This window comes from Ochotona princeps, chromosome 21, assembly GCF_030435755.1.
Source record: "Ochotona princeps isolate mOchPri1 chromosome 21, mOchPri1.hap1, whole genome shotgun sequence".
Taxonomy (NCBI): Eukaryota; Metazoa; Chordata; class Mammalia; order Lagomorpha; family Ochotonidae; genus Ochotona; species Ochotona princeps.
The window spans coordinates 35,870,008-35,890,244 of record NC_080852.1 but is presented as its reverse complement, the minus strand read 5'-3'; the positions used below and the strand labels follow the sequence as shown (position 1 = coordinate 35,890,244).

The 20,237-nt window shown below is 43.8% G+C and overlaps 1 protein-coding gene across 21 annotated transcripts in view; it reads right to left on the bottom strand.

Annotated features, from left to right (window-relative positions):
- The window catches only part of NR2C2 (nuclear receptor subfamily 2 group C member 2), a 60,899-nt gene that overhangs the window by 24,442 nt on the left and 16,220 nt on the right, over positions 1-20,237 (bottom strand). For 19 of the 21 annotated variants that reach the window (XR_009247374.1, XM_058678950.1, XM_058678952.1 and 16 more), the window contains 2 exons: positions 10,234-10,344; positions 1,145-1,345 (listed from right to left, as the gene is read on the bottom strand). Coding sequence is in view for 18 of the 21 variants with exons in the window: in XM_058678950.1 (XP_058534933.1) it covers positions 1,145-1,345; positions 10,234-10,344 (312 nt within the window). In the remaining 3 variants the exon portion in view is untranslated. Of the gene's footprint in view, positions 1-1,144; positions 1,346-10,233; positions 10,345-20,237 lie in introns of those variants that run through there. The other 2 variants (XM_058678957.1, XM_058678958.1) reach the window with 1 other exon arrangement.

Below are 20,237 nucleotides of genomic sequence, written 5' to 3'. Positions count from 1 at the left end.
TGGTGGTGTTCTCCACTTACCTCAGGAAACATTTTTTTTCCTTCCCTAAATATTTTTCTCAGTGTATATATATGGTCCTTCCCAAAATACATGAATTTCTAGCAACATTATTTACAACAACCAGAAGGTAGAAGTAAACATTGTGCATACATTAAACAGAATTCTTAAAAATCAATTATGACACATACTAAAAATGGGTGAATCTTGAAGACATTACGTAGAATAGTCACAAAACAACAAATACTGCATGATTTCATTTATGATGTACTTAGAATAGTCAAATTCATAGAGACAGATGAGGAGTGGAGAGAACCACTGTTCATTGGGGAAGACAGTTTCAGCTTGAGGGTGAAGTCACAGGCATGGATGCACCATACGAATGCACTTAATGCTACTCAACTGTATACCTAGAGTTTAGGTGGAAATAGGCATGTCTTACCACAAATTGTAAATTACAAAACATCAGAAACACACACACAAGGATGTCGCTTTGAGCCTGACTAAATATGCTTGGCCATTATGGGACAAGGGCCCAAATCTCTGGTTCTGGAGAGTCAGTGCTCCCCATCCCAGATCATCGTTCAGCACCTGTTCACCTGGCTGCTCCCTGTACTCTGCGCCCAGCCCTCCCTTGCTAGAGTACAGGAAAAGTAGGGTATAGACAGACACAAGAATGGGGGCTCAGAGCTGGCAGCTCACAATGAATGAAGGATCTGACAGTTTGAACAAGGTCAGCCAGTCATGAACAAGCCGATTCTCAGCAGCTGTGGGCAGCCCTGGTGAAGCCTCCAGGATGCCCTGGGCCAAGGGCTGCTGCTGCACAGCCTTAGTTCGGTTCAGTTCTCCAGGAGCTGCAGCACCAGCTTGCTCACACTATCCCCAGTGGGCCACCAACTTCTCTGGCTCAGCCTCTACTCCCCTGACCACCAAAGTATTTTAAGTTGGTTGCCTTCTGGGCCTTGGTACTTACCGCTGGCTTCTGATATTGTTTTTAAATCTTGGGCAAGTATCATCATGCCACACTTGTAGGTCCCCCAAAGACCACTTAGAGATGGAACTGGCCCTTTCAACCAAATATCAGATCGAGTCAGGAACAATATTGGTAGCAGAAAAGCTCAAACAGATAGCTGCCCACAGGTGTTACCTGAATCCTGCCGGGCACAAGGTTGTCAGAGGTGGTGAATATGAGCTGCTTGGCACTGGATGTTTCTGGGGAAGCCAGGATCACCTTCCCGGTTCCAGCTCCATCCGGACCGGTCAGGATGAACTGCTGTTTGGGGGATCCAGAGGCATCCACTGCTGTGACTATCTGGATCTTCTGTCCTGTCTGCTGGTCAGTCACAATCTACAAGACACAACATGGAGGCTGCTGTCATAGGGTAGTTGGAGGTGGTACCCCAAAGTAATCAATAACAGATGCTGCTGAGTTAACACTGGTCTGAGATGCAATTTCAACAGTTCATGGTGACGTGAGAAAAAAATAAGAGTGAGTTTGCAGAAATAAATTTCCACACAGCTATTTTGATTTTGATTGTATTCTTCCTATACTTTTAGGATTTAAATATCCTGAGGATGGCACTCTGGTGCCGTCTGTGACACTGGCATCCCATGAGTGCAGATTCCAAGTAATGGCCAGCTGCTCCACTTCCAACAGTTCCCTGCTAATGTGTCCAAAAAAGTAGTGGAAGATGGCCCAAGCATTAGAATACTGTAACAGCCATTTGAGCAGCTAACCAGAAGATGTTTTACTTTCTCTTTGTAACTCTGCCTTCCAATAATTAAACAGTTTTAAAAACAAGAATCAAATATTCTGTGTCACATAATACAATGTAATTAATGAAGTTAAATAATAAATAATTAAAAAAAAACAAGAATCAAATATTAACAAAAGTATCCTTTCTGATAGGAAATGAAGTTGATATAAATAATACACCTGACAAGTGTGTCATTTTCAAACAATACTTATCCTGGCAGAAGAAGTGGTGGGCTCAGCAGCACCCAGCAGTTTGCACGGAGAGGTAGGGGTGGTGATGGCTGAGTCCCGCTGGACAGTGGACTCACATGACACTCATGGGAACTGGGGCTGGGAGGAGGACAGGCTGGGCCAGGTGGCAGCACCTGCTGGCACATGCAAAGGCCAGGACTGAGAGAGAACATGCCAGCCGCGGTGAGTGCCAGGACTAGGAGTTGGCCATGTCCGGCTAGTCAAGGTAGCAGCACCTGTCAACATGTGCAGGCTGGGTCTGGGGGTAGGTTGGGCTTAGCTAAGCTGCAGCACCAATGGGAGTGCACAAGAGCCAGAGGGATGAAGGACAGACCAGGCTAGGCCTCAGCACATGCGGCACACGCCAAAGCTGAGGTTGGGTGAGGGTCTGGTGGAGATTATTCGGGTCACTCTGTCTGGGCTGCAGCACCTGCTGGTGTCAGGGCTAGGACACAGCACCCATCAGTTTGCATGAGATTAGACTGGGGGCAGAACTGACGAGGCAGTTGGCATCTACTGGTATGTGTATTGGCTGACAGAGGTGATGGACTGAACTTGACCCTGCACCAGTTAGCGCACAACAGAGTAAAATATGAGACATGATTTCTTGGGGTATTCCCCAGCGGGACTATTGGACTCAATCACCGGCTGCAGGGAAAATCACAGTACATATTGTCATGCATTGAGACTGAGCCTCCTAAGTTGCTGATGTCTGTGCAGTGCACAGCATGCCCAGATGCACACAGGGGACATGACAGCCAGCTTATCTAGGTTAGTAGAAAACACTGAGTGCTTTGTCAGAGGATGGGAAGAAGAACAGGATGGACCACTCTCCTGGCAAAGCTTTGCAACCTGTTCCTGGGCCTGTAGATGCACTAAGGTGGACTTGGTCAGCCAACAGATCTTGGAAAGATTTTCTCAACCCTAGTGAAACCAAGCCAACTACGTCTCACAACTATCAAAACCACTCAAGTAATACCCTTGTACTACTCCTCCCCACACTGGGGTCTCTAAGGAGTCATCAAACAACTGTCCCCTGTTCTTGGGTGATGGTAGTTTGACAGCATGGAACTGTCCCTCCTCCCCCCATGGGCAGACCAGGAGAGTCAAAAGAACTGAAATTTTTAACCAAAAGAACCAAACCAAAAACATCAGGAGGCACTGATGGTGCTAGAATGGAGTGAGGGGAAAGGGGCCAAACCTTGGGCTGAACTTGGTTCCATAATATGTGTACAGGCAGGCACGGTATTATCTTTTCATACACTTTGTGAAAACAAACTCCAAGGTTCAAACAACAAACTCTTCAACACAATAGCTTACTGCTGTCTAACATAAAAGATCAATAGGGCTGGGCGCAGTAGCCTAGTGGCTAAAGTCCTCGCCTTGCATGCACCAGGATTCCATATGGGCACTGGTTCTAATCCCGGCGGCTCTGTTTGCCATCCAGCTCTTCGTCTCTGTATATCTGACTTTCCAATAAAAATAAAAATAAATCTTCAAAAAAAAAAAAAAAAAAAAAGATCAGATAATGTTGGTTGATTCAAATAAAGTGGCAGAGTGTTTTGTATAACAGACAAAATGCCACTTGGAATATCTGCATCCCAGATGGAGTCCTGGCTCCACTTGTACTTCCACCTTCATGCTAATGTGCTTATTTAGTATGCTGCACCTCACCTGAGCCCTGCCAACCCATGTAGGAGAAATGGACTGATTGCCAGGCTCAGCCACAGCTAATGAGAGCATTTAGGAAATGAACCAGTGCATCAAAGACTTGGTAACTTTCCCTGGCAATTTGTCTTTTCAATAAATAAATCTTAAAAAACAAAAAGAACCCATTAAAACATTTAAAATAATTTTTAGTTTTATATTAAAGGTAGAGAGGGATCTTCCTTCTGCTGGTTCATTCCTCAAACACCCGTAACAGAAAGAGCTGGGCCAGGCCAGAGCCAGGAGCCCAGCATTTCGTATAGCTGTCCCATGTGGCCAGCATGTCCTATGTGGCCATGGGTGTGTTAGTAGCAAGTTAGAACAAATAGCAAGAGGTAGGTGACTTCATGGTGCATGAATTTCACTGGAGGAGGGATACAAGAGGATGGTACAACAGGCTAAGCCCCTGCTTGTGACACCAGTTTTCTGTCACAGAGCACTGGACTGAAGCCCTGCTTTCTGCGCACACAGCCTGAGAGGCAGTGGACAGTGGTCCAGGTGCCCCGGCAGCCATGTGGGAGGCCAGGATGGAGTTCCTGGCTTCCGTGCCAGCTGGAGTCAGCTGGCGTGCGACCTGAGGATGATCCACCTGTTACTATACATTTAAACAATAACACTAAAACACCAATTAAAAGGGGGGTGGGGAGAAAGGAATTCTTCACCAGCACAGCTACCCTGTGAGACAAGTTTTTGGGTAGAAGGAAAAACATGCTGGCCGACGCTTGGACCTGCATGAAGAATGGGAATGCCACAGAAAGAATAAACGAAGGACAAAGAAATCTTGCTTTGGAAATGTTCAGACTTACAAAGCAGCTGTGTTACTCTTGGGTGATTACAGCATGTGCACCAGTGAAAGGAATGGCAGCCATGTCACAGGGCTGGGGGCACCCATGTGGGTGCCAGTTTGTGTTCCCAGGTCCGCCACTTCCCTTCCAGCTCCCTGCCTGTGGCCTGGGAAAGCAGGTGAAGACGGCACAAAGCCATGGACCCTGAACCTGCTTGGGAGACCAGGAAGAGACTCTGGGCTCCTGGCTTTGGCTTGGCTCAGCTCTGGCCGTTGCGGCTACCTGGGGAGTGAATCATCGCATGGAAGATCTTCCTCTCTGCTACTCCTCGTGTATATCTGCCTTTCCAATAAAAATAAATAAATCTTGGGGCTCGGCAGCGTGGCCTGGTGGCTAAGGTCCTCGCCTTGATCCCATATGGCCGCTGGTTCTAATCCCGGCGGCTCTACTTCCTCTCTATCTCTCCTCCTCTCAATATATCTGACTTTGTAATAAAAATAAAATAAATCTTTAAAAATAAATAAATAAATAAATAAATAAATCTTTAAAAAATTACAACATAGGAGTTTAGGATACATGTGACATACCAAGATCAGAGACATAGGGAATCACAGCTAGGAAAGGGAAAAAAGGAGCTTCCCACAGGAAACAGTTATACAGATGGACAACATTAACCCAAATATGTTAATGATGATGTATATTAGTATTATTTTTTTATAAACTTAAAAAAAATTTTTTTTTGATGATCTCTACATAGTTGATTAGGGCTCAAAGGGCCAAGGGCTACAGCAAAGTGGGTAAGACCATTGTCTCATATTATCTTTTTTCCTTCCTGTAACGATGATGTACTTTAAATGTCAATGTTTTATGCACAGTAAGGGGAGGACAGAGGTTGTCAGCTGGGTAAACAAACTGAAGCCCTAATTTTATACTGCCTGTGGGAAATGCATTTTACATTTCAAAGACAAAGAAGAAAATGCATAAAGGCCATGCTAACATTCATCAATTAAAATAACTACATTCATTTCATAGTAAGTAAACATCAGAATAAGGACAGTATTAGACATGTAGAGGGGTATATAAGAAGAGTCAGTTCTCCACAGTATACCAAACCTAAAAATGTATGTCACTAAGAACAAGGTACCGGGTAAGTAGGGCAAAACCCAGAACTTAAGCAGAAAGAGAAATCAGCAATTTCAACTGAGGGGCCGGCATCTCTCTGCTGACAACTGATGCAATAAGCAAGAAGAGTCAGTAAAGACAGAGTTGACCTGAATACCAAATCAATCAACTCGATCTAACTGTCATTTACAAAGCAATTTGTCTAACACCTGCAGAATACATTTCTTCTGAGGCCTGCATGGAACATTCACTAAAACACAGCACATTCTGGGTCATAAAATTGATTTCAACCAGTGCTACAAAGAACTCAGGAATACAAAGTATTTTCTTAGACCTTGATGGAATTAAAGAGGAATTCAGGAAAAGCTTCGTAGGGATAGCTAGAAAATCCCAGTCTCTGTAAATTAAAAACAATATATTTTACAACAAAACATAGTTCAATTGAAATGTCTTAAAAGAAATTTTAAAAGCATTCCAAACTGAAGTCTATGCCTCAGAGATCCACTTGGGGGTCACATAAAGACACTGAAAGCCCAGGTTTAGTGGACAGACCCTGAGAAACCCAGCCCTTCATGGGGATCAGAACTACAGTGATCCCATCCAGGTAAGCCTGCAATTATTTCCTATTTAGTAAGTAGTCTGTAAATTCAATAAAAGACAAAACTAAAAGAAAGAAAGAGATTTATTTATTTGAAAGGCAGTGAGAGAGACATACATACAGACAGACAGACAGACATATCTTGCTTCTGCTGGTTCACTCCCTAAATGAATGCAATGGCTAGAGTGGAGGTGATCTGAAGCCAGGAGCCTGGAATTCCATCCAGGTCTCTATGTAAGTACAGGGGCCCAAGGACTAGGAGCCATCCTCTGCTGCATTCCCGGGCTCATTAGCAGGAGCTGGTTTGAAAGTGGAATAGCCAGGACTCAATAAACTGTTGCCCATATGGATGCTGCTGCTGCAGGTTTTACCCACTCTGCTACAGTGCTGACCCCTCAAGTTTAATATTGACCTGGCGGGTCTTCCATGAAACAGATGCACAGCCAGCTGACTGGCTTGGAACATTTCAATGCAGTGGTTCTGAAAAGGCCTAATATTTATCCTTTGGGTAAAATAATATATTTAAATATAAGAATTTAACTAGACACAAGTTTTGAAGTCTCTTAATTGAAAACTAAATGAGGTAGGAATGCAGGGAAGGGTAGGGAGGAGTGTTTTATTTATATTTACACAAAATTTCAACATTAAGCTGGAGACTCAACAGCCAAATTCTATTTATTTATATATGGATATTATAAATTCAAAATTCACACAGCAGCAATGTACCATTTCATTTGCAAAAATGACAAAGACTCACACGAACAGCATTATACACATTTGAGTATGTGGATGGGGGAACAGCCCGCACTGTGTTAGTGAGCATGAATTTCTACAACCTCTCTGAAGAGCATTGTGGCAGAACAGCTTATCAAACAGTCCCTCAAAACAGAGAGGAGGCTCTAGATTGTATTATGTGCCATCATCTCCCAAAAAGGAGCAAGGGGAAGAACAACAGGCACAAAACACCTACACTTGTGTACAACTAGGATGCAAGTGTTTACACTGTACATAACATGGCAACACTGACCACCTCTTGGGAGAGACGGTAGCGCCTATGGGAAGCAGCAGGAGACTTGTTCTTAGTCTGTACCTTGTCTGCTGTTATGGCAAACACGCATCACCTACTCTATACACACAAACAAGCAATTCCTATGAGTACAGGATGGGGGAGGGGAGTGTGGGGTGAACGTTACAGTGAGAATGGAAACACCAGTGGGTGTGGAGGGCATCAGACAAGTAGCAGCCAGGAGAAGAGGAAGGGAGACGAAAGAGTCCAAGTGGCCTTTCTGAGGATTGTAATGAAGATTTCAAACTTCTAATAGCTATGTAAACTACAAAAGTCCTTTCTAGCCAGATTTTAATGTGAAATACCAAAATATAAAAATTGTATAGTACATAAATCTATTCGTTTTATAAACCTTAAACATTTATTTAACATAAAGCAAAGTTATGAATATAATGATGCTCTTCTGAAGTGGGAAAGAGTATGGGGGAAAAAAAATCTCAGAAAAGCCTCAAAATACGAAGATGGCAAAAGAACCTCTCTCCAGGGCTACCCCAAATAGAGCAAACACAGCAGTCTCAGGGAGCACAGTGGTAAACTCTAACATGTGAAAGTCACCAATGGGCCCGGCGGCGTGGCCTAGTGGCTAAAGTCCTCGCCTTGAAAGCCCTGGGATCCCATATGGGTGCCGGTTCTAATCCCAGCAGCTCCACTTCCCATCCAGCGCCCTGCTTGTGGCCTGGGAAAGCAGTCGAGGATGGCCCAATGCAATGGGACACTGCACCCGCGTGGGAGACCCGGAAGAGGTTTCTGGTTCCCAGCTTCGGATCAGCGCGCACCGGCCCGTTGCGGCTCACTTGGGGAGTGAATCATCGAACAGAATATCTTCCTCTCTGTCTCTCCTCCTCTCTGTATATCTGACTTTGTAATAAAAATAAATAAAATCTTTAAAAAAAAAAAAGTCACCAAATAAGAGGCTCTTATAGCTGGACTAAAAACCAAGATGCTTTAAACTAGTGTTTCTTGTCTCCTTCATTTTCTCCAGTACCTGCCTTGCTTGTTGGGACACCAGAAAATAACAACTCCCAGCCTCGGTCCAAGGCAACCTCTCCTAATCAGGAGACTGACTCTTTTGACCAAAACCCATTCAGATGAGAGGATACACAGAGGTGTGTGCTGGCTTTACCGCAGACCACCCCCACTGCCTGCAAGCCCTGGATTTCGGTCTTGTGTTTACTGGCACTCGACTGATCACTATTGTGTACTAACCATCTGGGATGGAAAATATCATTGTAAAGAAAGGATATGACTAATACAACTGATGACATTTTAGAATATAGGGCCCGATGCAATGGCTCACTTGGATAATCCTCTCTCCCAAGCCCTGGGATCCTATGTGGCACTAGCTAGTGTTCCCGGCTGCCCTACTTCCCACCCCACTCCCTGCATATGGCCCAGGAAATCAGTGGAGTATGGCCCAAGTCCTTGGGACCCTGTACCCGTGTGGGAGACCTGGAAGTGCCTGGCTTCAGATTGGTTCAGCTCTGGCTGATCTGTTTCTCTCCTTCTCTGTGTAAATCTGTCTTTCTAATAAAAATAAAATAAACCTTAGAAAAGAAAAAAGAAATTTTAGAACATGGACTATAGATTAGATAATGGTATGGTCCATATGAAACTTCTTGGTTTTGATAACTGTTATAACTATATAAGAGAATGCTCCTGTGCTCAGGAAATACATGCATGACCAGTACAGAAGAGTGATAGCTCCAACAAGCTCTCAAATCATTCCGAAAAAATGACATACATGCATTCAGTATGTGGCAGCAAGCAACTGCTGCTACACAGGGCTACAAAGGACTTCCATGTAATATTTTCTGTAAATCTGAAATTATATAAAAAGAAAACATTAAGAAACTATTAACACAGCTGGTAACATCTATTGGTGCTTGCTTCCTATAAGCTTATAGGTATTACCTAAGGTCATTTTTTTACAACTTTATAAAACAGGTTACTGTTCTCATCACCAAATTATAGCTATAGAAGTTAGGAAGGAAATTCCCTGGGTCACACGGCTGAGTGGAGATGAGATACGATCCTGGGTCTGCTCCATTTAGAACCAATGCTCCTCAATGTTGCCCAGCCTGTCATTCTTTTAAAAATAATCTTTCCCTTTCAACTTTATCAGAGAGGCCACTACTTGGGGTGTAAGCACTGTTGTGCAGTAAAACAGCAGAGAACTTGACTCTCTTCCCAGGTCTATTATTAACTCAAAGAATATCTATCTTTGTCTCTCAGTCTTTCAACTAAATAAGTAGAAAAAACTAGTGACAGACATACAGGGAGTGAGAGCTCCCTATTGAAGCCAGGAACTCAAACCAAGCCTCCCATGTGCTGGCAGGCACCCAGTTACGTGATCCATCACCGCTGTGCCCTGGGGCTTGCATTAACAGGAAGCTGGAATTGGCAGCTGGGACTGGAGGCTGAGCCCAAAACGCTGACGTGGACACAGTCATCCTAATTGGAGTCTTGACCACTAGGACAAAGCCTGCCTCTCCCCAACCTTTCTGAAGCACCAAGCACATGTTGCATTATGTGCCAAGGAGTATTACTGAGTCTTTTATAAGCCATATCCTCTGGTTGCTCAGAAAACCCATGATGCGGTAAGTGATACCGTTATGTACATTCTTCCAAATGAAAAAAGTTTAGCCTAGGGTTTAAAACAATTCAGTGGAGCACTGAGTCTGACTTCCAGTCCGAGCTCCTGCTTTTAATTACAAGGCTATATTGTCTTGCAAACTGGAAACAAGTAAGTAGTAAGATGGCACTTCATTTTGATAGTCTGAAACGATAGTTTAGAAGTTCGCTCTAAAAATTAAATGAACATGAACTTCAATTTTGTAATGTGGTGCACTGTATGTGACACCCATGAGGCTCTGACCCGTAGGGAAAACCTTTGGAAGGTCTGGCTTTGGAAGGAAACTCCAGGCAGGACTGCTGCTGGAGGCTGGCTGCGAGCAGGGGATGGTGCAAGTACCTGAATGCGCTGAGGAGAGGCTACCGCGGAGTCGGTGGAGATGATCTGGATGCGCGGGGAGGGGCTGGTCATCCCTGGAGATTCCGGCCGAGAGGTCTGTGTGCGTGGTACCTGCAGGCAACAAGTGCAGTGGGTCACAAGAGGTTCACAAAAGCGCCCAGTGATGGCCTGGGGCTGTCACCTGGCTTCACTGTGGCCCTGACTGACACACTTGTACAGTTTGGAAGAACAGACCCCAATGACTAAGGGATCAGTGAGATATTGCCACAGGATGATTCCAGCAAATACAATCTGAAAATAGCTATTCTGATGTAAAGATGCAAGAAAAAAAAAATCAAAGAGATTTTCAATTATGATCTTCACAACAACCTCAATAATATGAAATAGTTTAGATATTTACTTTAAAAGTACAATGAGTAGGTTTGTCACGATGGCTCAATTGGCTAATCCTCCTCTTGCAGGCATCAGGATCCCATGTGGGTGCTGGTTTATGTTCCTGGGTTGCCACGTTTTCCCTCCAGGTCCTTGCTTATGACCTAGGTAAAGCAATGGAAGGGGTGGCTCAAGTGGGAGACCTAGAAGCAGCTCTTGGCTTCGGATCTGCTCAGCTCCAGCTGTTGTGGCCATTCAAGGAACAAACCAATGGATCAAAGATCTTTTTCCTTTTCTCTGTAAATCTGCCTTTCCCATAAAAATAAATAAATTGCATTTCTGGGATAAACTCCACTTAGTCATGGTACACAATTTTTTAAAAGATTTATTTTTATTGGAAAGGCAGATTTATACAGAGAAGATACAGAGAGGAATATGCTGTTCACTGGTTCACTTGCCAAGTAGCCACAATGGTTGGAGCTGAGGTCATCTGAAGCCAGGAGTCAGGAGCTTCTACCAGGTCTCCCACATGGGTAAAGGATCCCAAGGCTTTGGGCCATCCTCTGTTTTTTTCAGGCTACAAGCAGGGAGCTGGATGGGAAGTGGAGCAGCCAGGACACGAACTGGCATCAATATGGAATCCCAGTGCATGCAAGGTGAGGATTTAGCCACAAGGTCACTGTGCTAGGCCCAAAATGAATAAATCTTATGAGTATAAACTTGAGGAAAAGTTTTAAGGTAGTAAAGAGGTTGTACTTATTTTGATGTCCAACAGGCATAAAATTAAAGTTCCTAAAATAACTATAGATGTTTGAGTTTTTCCATTGGCCCCAAAGTCAGCTATAAACCAGCTACCAGCAAAAAGCTCGTAACATGGCACAGGATTACACTGGAAACTGCAGGCATCAGAAGTTCTGAAAGGATCTTGGTAACTCTTCAGCTTCAATGTGATAGGATTGGCAAGAACACTTTGGTATCACTAGGTTTCAGTCAGTACCCACTGAAGGCCAAGTGGGGTGTTTAGTGATCATGTGAGTACCAGAAATAGGCAGACTCTATATTTCTTCCATGTGAAGTATTTCAGGGGGCTGGCACTGTGGTGCAGCAGGTCAATTCAATAAACACACCATATGGCCACCTGTGTCCTGGCTGCTCCACTTCTGATCTGGGTCCTTGCTAATGGCCTGGGAAGAGGTGAGGATGGGCCCTTGCCACCACATCAGAGACCTGGCGTGGTCCAGGACTAGCCTTTACAGCTCCCTGGGGAGTCAAACAGTGAATGGAAGATCTCTGTTTCCCCCTGTTCAACATAAATAAATATCTAGAAAATACTTCAGGTACTAGCACTTCACAAAATTAAAAAAACAAAACAAAAACAAAACAAACAACCAAAAAACCACCTCCACTCTACCTCCTAATTCACTCTATGAGACCAATAGTACCTGATACCAAATTCAGACAAAGACATCATAAGGAAACTACAGATCAATGTTCCTTATGAATATAAACACAAAACATCCTTACTAAAACAACAACAAACTGAAAGTAAGAGTACATAAAAGATTTTATATCAGGCTTGGCATGGTAGCCAAATGGCTAAATTCTTGCCTTGCACGCACCTGGGATCCCATATGGGCATTGGTTCTAATCCTGGCAGCCCTGCTTCCCATCCAGCTCCCTGCTTGTGGCCTGGGAAAGCAGTCGAGGACTGCCCAAAGCCTTGGGTTCCTACTCCCATGTGGGAGACCTGAAGGAGTTTCCTGGATCCTGGCTTTGGATTGGTGCAATACCGACCATTGTGGTCACTTGGGGAGTGAATCATCGGATGGAAGATCTTCCTATCTGTCTCTCTCCTCCTCTCTGTACATCTGACTTTGCAATACAAATAAATAAATTTAAAAAAAAACTGAAATAAGACTTGAATCAGAACTTTTATGAAGCAAATCAAAATAACATAATACCAAATACTCCCAGTAGGATAGCTACAATCTAAACCAAACTCCATAACAACTTTTGGCCAGCGAGCAGACAAACTGGAATGTAAAATGAGGCAAGAGAAACAATCTGGCAGTTTCTCCCAAGACTAAAAACAGTGTTCTAATCTTAGGTGTGTACACAAGGGAAACAGAAACATAAGCCCAGGAAAATTGCTACACAATGTTGGTAGCAGGTCATTCCTAATAGCCTACAAGTGATAGCAAGGCAGTATCTGTAGGTAATGAACAGATCAACCTTGAAGACACTGTGTCAGGGAAAAGAAGCCAGTTGCAAAAGACCATATGAAATGCCTAACATAGAGAAATCTATTAAGTCAATACAATAAATGAACGATGCCTGGGGTTGGGGAGGAGCGGAGTGGGGCGGGGAGTACTTGCTAAGGAATGTGAAGGGTTTCTACATGTCTTCCTGCACTGGAGCCATCCAGCAGCACTGTGATGAAACAAAAAGGTTTCCATTCAGGGTGGAAACACATGAATGGTCAGCCTCCTAAGCCCACCTGTATCAGTGGCAGCCCAGTCCTTCTTGACCTACAGATGAAGCTGCAAGTGGTCAGGCACCTCCCTACAGGAGATCTAATTAGCATATAGGCGCAGGAGCGGAGTGAAACAAAACAAAGGGTCTAGGCAGAGTTGCAGTGTTACTCAGTCCCCGACATAAGTTTTCATTCACTTTGCCTTCATTGTGGGCCTGGCTTGTAGAAGATGAGAAACAGGAAATATTCCCTCCTGTCCTCTGAAGTAGCTGTAGAGACTGAATGCTCTGAGGGGAGTACCAGGATGCAGGACTGTGGGAGACCATAGGAGGATCAGGAAGGGCTGAGCAGAATGGGTAGGCTTTCTCTTCAACTTAGTAGATGGTAAGCATTTATGTGTGGGCAAGCATAGTCAACTTCAGAAAGAATGCGAAGGGCCAGCTTTGTGGCCTGCAGTGCTACAACCCACAGGAGCCTGGCTGGGCTCAAGTAGATCTGCCCCCAGCTGCTCTACTTCCTCTCCAGCTCCCTGCTAATGCACCTAGGAAGGTAGCAGAGTGTGTCTGAAACACTTGGGTCCCTGACCTCCATGTGGGAGAGCCAGACGGAGTTCCAGTTCCCTGGCTTCAGCTTGGCCCAGTCCTGGATGTTGCAGCTATTTGGAAAATGAACCAGCAGATGGAAAATCTGTCTCTATTCTCTATAAATTTGCCTTTCGATAAAATAATCTTAAAGAAAAAAAACATAAAATGTAACAACGAAGTGTGAACTGGAGACCATGTCTAACATACTATCATACACATGGTTCAAATGGACTAGCAGTTTAACAATCCTTTGCACCAGCAGTTTTTCCTATCAAGGTGCCAGCACCCAAGCTAAGATAAAACATACACCTTGGTGCTGTGAGGCATTTACACTAAAGTGTAAACGAAGTGATCTGAGCTGGGTGAAGAGGCAGTAGGTAGAAGCAGGCCAAGTAAGGTACAACAAAGGAAAAAGAACATTCACAGAAGGTGGGACTGTGGGCTGATTCCCCAGGAAAGGTCAGACTTCCAGGACATTGGTGGCTGCCCTTTTTCTGGTCCTTTTAGGAAGTTTCATCACATCACATATACAACCAGAGGTGAGTGTGTTTGCATGGCATCTTATCATAATATTACCAGTCAATGGTAGGCTCCCATAGGCTGCCACACTGGCCACTTCCACTTACTTGGTATAGGTTCTGGGCATCAGGCACCATTGTACAGCAAAAGTTTCAGGTTGCCCAGCAATGGCAGGAGGACAGACTCCCCTCAGGATCTTTGATCCCTCTATTTGTTTTTATTAATTGCATAACACTGTCTTGGTAAAAGGAAATAATAGCAGGAAAGCTGTCTGTGGATAACATGCAGTCATTCTGCTGAAAGATGCAGTAAACAGTAAGACTATCTAGTCTATAGCCCATCCTGGGGGCTTGGCTGCAACATTCTCACAGGTTATTGGCAGGCAGCAGATTCACATTCTGACAAAGCAGATCACGAAAACCTCATTTGTTACAAACCTCAGCTAGAAACAACCCAGGAGAAATAACAATGTCAATGTTTAAGTGGGTAAAAACATTTCAGGCAGAGGACATCTTCAGCTTGAATCGAAATACACTATATTCTCCTTTTTTATTTTTTAAAACCATTGAATAGCATGATGAGGATAACTGGGGGAAAAAAAAACGATCTCCTTTTTTGTGCAGCAATGTGCATCGTGCAAGAATCTACAGGAGGCTGCAGCCTTTCAGTTTCACCCACACCTCACAGAAAGCATCGGAACATTGTAACCCCATTGTACCCCAAAGAATCACTTCTCCTGATGATCTGTAAGTCCAACTATTGTTTACAAAGTTAACGAAAGAATGAAACCTGAACATTATAAACCAGCATAATTTATATCAGAATTAATCAACCAGTTTGAGTTTTCCAGTTGATAACAACTTTTTAAAAAGTTGAAACAATTATCCTAGATTTCTTGACACAGCAAAGATCCAAAGTCAACAATTAGTACCCGACAAGGTGACGTGTTAGAGCAGCATTTGGTTCGCAGGCACATTAATCTCCTGGTACGCACACATCTGAGAGAGGGGAACGGAGGGGGGGGGGGGCGGGGGGAAGAGGAACAAAGAGGGACAGAGAGGAAGAGAGGAAACGAGACAATACAGACGAAGTTTTTGCCCCACCTGAATTTACGCACCACAGTGGGAATATAGGTTTGTAAGAAGAAACAATTTGCGGGCCCGGCGGCGTGGCCTAGTGGCTAAAGTCCTCGCCTTGAAAGCCCCGGGATCCCATATGGGTGCCGGTTCTAATCCTGGCAGCTCCACTTCCCATCCAGCTCTCTGCTTGTGGCCTGGGAAAGCAGTCGAGGACGGCCCAAAGCTTTGGGACCCTGTACCCGAGTGGGAGACCTGGAAGAGGTTCCAGGTTCCCGGCATCGGATCGGCGCGCATCGGCCCGTTGCGGCTCACTTGGGGAGTGAATCATCGGATGTAAGATCTTCCTCTCTGTCTCTCCTCCTCTCTGTATATCTGACTTTGTAATAAAAATAAATAAATCTTTAAAAAAAAAAAAGAAGAAACAATTTGCTAGGAACTTAACATAGCAATGATACTACAGTGAATTTTTTCAAATATTCAATAAGTATTTAAATCCACAGCTAGTTTACCGGTTCCTATTGAAACACACAGCAGCACAAAGAAGTTTCTCCAGGAAAGAGGACTCAAAATTGCAGTCCTCAGCTTCAGGCCTTCACTTACCATGCCAATGGTTCCCTGTAGCTCTGTGAAACCTCCCAGGCCACAGTCCAATCCCAAGGGCCAAGGAGTGACTGACGCAAAGCACAGGCATCTGTCTTTGAGCCCTGTCATTGCAGATTCCACTCACCAAAATCAGACAAGGCTGTTTAAAGATGCCCTCTCTATGACCCTGCTCTGCTGAAGGTCAAGTACTCTCACTCCCTGTAACCAAGGAAGCAGAATCGACATGTTCCTGCTGCCTCCCCAGATGCTGAAGCAGCCTCTCTAGTAATCTAATTCACTGCTTGTTAGCAAAGATGCACTGGGCTTCACCAAGACTTACTTTTGCTTAGCCCCCAATCCTCTCCCCTTCAAAATCACCTTTCCTCAATACAGAGCTCACGAAAATGTTACCATACCAACTCTAAACCGCTTTTTTTTTTTTTTAAAGATTTATTTATTTGGGGCCTGGTGGCGTGGCTCAGCGGCTAAAGTCCTCACCTTGAACGCACCAGGATCCCATATGGGTGCCGGTTCTAATCCTGGCAGCTCCACTTCCCATCCAGCTCTCTGCTTGTGGCCTGGGAAAGCAGTCGAGGACGGCCCAAAGCCTTGGGACCCTGTACCCGAGTGGGAGACCTGGAAGAGGTTCCAGGTTCCCGGCATCGGATCGGCGCGCATCGGCCCGTTGCGGCTCACTTGGGGAGTGAATCATCGGATGTAAGATCTTCCTCTCTGTCTCTCCTCCTCTGTGTATATCTGGCTGTAATAAAATGAATAAATCTTTAAAAAAAAAAAAAGGGGTCCATTCAACAAGAAGAAATGTCTGTAGTAAATGTGTACGCATCCAATGCCAGGACACCTGGCTATGTAGAACAATTATTAATGAATTTAAAGGGAGACACAGATTCCAACACAACAATGTTAGGGGTATCTGCATTCTACTACCATCAGTAGACAGACTGACTAGACAGAAACTCAAAAGAAATAACAGAACTAATTTATGCCATGGATCAAATGGATTTAATATTTACAGGACATTTCATCCTACACAGAAAATACACTGTATCAGTGCATAGAATATTCTCCATTCTACACCACATTCTAGACCACAAGATAAGCCTCACCAAATTCTAACAAGTCCAAATCATACCATGTATCTTTTCAGACCACTAGGGAATGAAGTTGGAAGCCAGCAAGTCAAGAAACTCCAGGAAATATGCAAATACCTGGAGGCTGAATAACATGCTTCTAAATGAACAATGGCTTACAGAATAAATCAAAATGGAAATAAATTCCTGGAAAAGAACGAAGAGCTCAACACAACGTATCAAAACGCATGGGATATGGCAAAAGCAGTGCAAAGAAGGAAGTTCATTGCAATTAGTGCCTCTATCAAGAAACTAGAAAGGCACCAAATAAACAAGCTATCAATACATCTGAAGGGTCTAGAAAAACAGCAGCAAATTAAACCCAAAAATTAGAGTTATAGAACCCCCCAAAACAAAATTGAAGAGCTTTGAAAAACACTAACAAAATTGATATGCCAATGGCCCACCTAACAAAAAAAAGACCCAAATCAAGAAACATTAGGAATTATTACAAACTATATGCCAATAAATTGGAAAATCTAAAAGCAACTGACAGACATCTGGACACACAAAATATTGAGGAGATAAAAACTCTAAGTAGACCAATAATTAGAACAAAGATTGAATCAGTAATCAAGACTCTCCTGATAGAGAAAAGTCTAGAACCAGATAGTTTCATTGCTAAATTCCATCAAACCTTTCAAAAACTAACACCAATCTCCACAACATACTCAAAATACCAGAAAGGGAGGTAGCCCTCCCAAATTCCTATGAGGCTAACATCACCTTCCTGAATCACAAAGCCTAAAATTCTTAAACCAGAAAAAGGATACAACTAAGCAGAACTGTCGACCAATATTCTTGATGCACATAGATGCAAAAATCCTCAACAGAATGCTAATCAGTCACATCCAACAACACATCAGAAAGATCATTCACCCAGATCAGGTGGGATTTATCCCTGGCATGCAGGGATGGTTCAATACATACAAGTTAATAAACAAGGGGGAATACAAAACCAGGATGGAATATCATCGTTAGTATAAGTATTATCAAAGAACTTTAAAACAGAAAACAACCAGTGTTGGGGATGTGGAGAAACTGTGCGCAAGTGCACTGGTGGTGAAAATGTTAGTAAAATGGTACATCTACTACAGAAACTGCGGTGGTTCTTGAAAATCAAACCATGATCCCAAGCTCCAACAATTCCACTTTTGAATATACCCCAAAGCACTGAAAGTATGGTTTCTTCCTTTCTTCTTCCCTCTCCTCTTTCTTTTTCCTCCATCCTTTCCAGATTTATTCACTGGAAAGGCAGAGTTAACAGTGAGGGCGAGATCCACCTGCGAGTTCACTCCCCAAATGGCAGTAACAGCCAAAGCCTGGGCAGGGTGAAGCCAGGGACCTGGAGCTCCATTTAGGTCTCTCACATGAACGGCAGGGACCCAACTAATCGGGCCATTTTTCTAGGTACCTCAGCAGGCAGCTAGATCAGAAGCGTAACAGGACTCAAATCAGCACTCACATGAGGTGCCATAACACAGGCAGCAGCTTAACCTACTGTGCCATAATGCTACCCCTGAAAATATGGTTTTAAAGATCCCTGTGTGCACATGTTCACAGTACCACTACTCAGAACAGTCAACAGATGGAAACAACTCAAGTACCCATCAACAACAGATACACTAAATGTGGTGTGTATACACCAATGATTACTATTCAGCCTCAAAGAGTAAAGAAATTCTGGGGGTGATTCCCAGTTCCAACGAAACTGTATAACATAATACAATGTAATCAATGAATAAAAAAAAATAAATATAAAAAAAAGAGAAATTCTGGTACGTGCAACAGTATGGATGAACCTTTAGTGTATTATGCTAAACAAAATAAACCAGTCATAAAATGACAAATATTCTACAACCATTTACATGAAGTACAGAGAAGAGAGGGGAATAGGGAGTTAACGTCTACTGAGTTTTAGTTTGGAAACATGAACAAGCTCTAGAGATATGTGATGGGGAGAGCTACACAATGTGACATCAACTTGATGCTACTGAACTGCACATGTAAAAACCTCTCTCAATAGGCTCTCTCAGCGCTTTACTGGAACAGGCATCTAGTCTGTTGGAGGTATTCTCTTCATTATCTCTTTACATCAAACTTGGCTAGCAATGTTTACTGCTACTGTCTCATGTCTGAAGTTTTCTGAGCAGAGGATCTGCAATCACAAAGGGAATGGAGGGACAGCAGCAAACACAGCCTTCCAGCTCCAGATGGGTTAAGGGAGGGCTTCCAGCCTGCATCCTGGGTAATGGGATCAGTCCTCAGGCCACCTCTGAAGCCCACAGGACAGCTAGCAACAGCTCTACACTATATGTCAGCTCTGAAGACACAAAGTGAACCTTCATCCATGTTACTTCCATGAGACTGTATTACCTGTCTTGATGGGACAATGTTAAGGTAGGTAGGTAGATATGAGCCTATGTGAGTCCAAGTGGCCAAAGCAAAAAAAAAAAAAAAAAAAAAAAAAAAAAAGGAGTTTGTATACAAAGAATCAGGATGCAAACCTTAGCAGCAGGTCATCATATACATACTAGAATACCAGAAGGCCTGACCTTATTCCACAACCTTGTTAGGATGGTCATTTGTGTGGATGAGTGAGGGACAAAGGGGCCAGCATTGTGCTACACTAGATAAAGCTTCTGCCTTGTGATGCCCACAACTTGTATGGGCACCAGTTCATGTCCTGGATGCTCCACTTCTGAGCCAGCTCCCTGCTAACAGTTCAGGAAAAGCAGCAGAATATAATCCAAATGTTTTGGCCCCTGCCAACCACATGGATGAAGCTTCTGGCTCCTGGCTGCAGCCTGGCCCAGTGCTGGTCTTTGTAGCCATATGTGAAGTGACCAAACAGATGGAAGATTCTCTCTCTGTAGTCCTGACTTCAAATAAGTAAAGCCTAAAGCACAGATGTGCGCGCGCGCACACACACACAGAATGGGGGGGGGGATGCACCAACAAATCAGCATTTATTAAAAATACTGCTATGTTCAAAAACTGGTTGGTTGGGTATCAGTCCCCTTCCCAGGGCAATTTAGGAGAATCTCATCTGTCCTTCACCAAGGGGTCTATGGTGAAGTTCAAGGAGGAATTTACATCTTCCACACCCTGAAACCTCTACACCCAGCAACAGAACGTGTACAGGGGAGGAGAAACAGAGAACACAAACCACACACACACATTCCAATCTGAATGCAGACTGGGCTCTCAGTTCTTTACCAAGATGGTCACCTGGTCTTCTTTTACT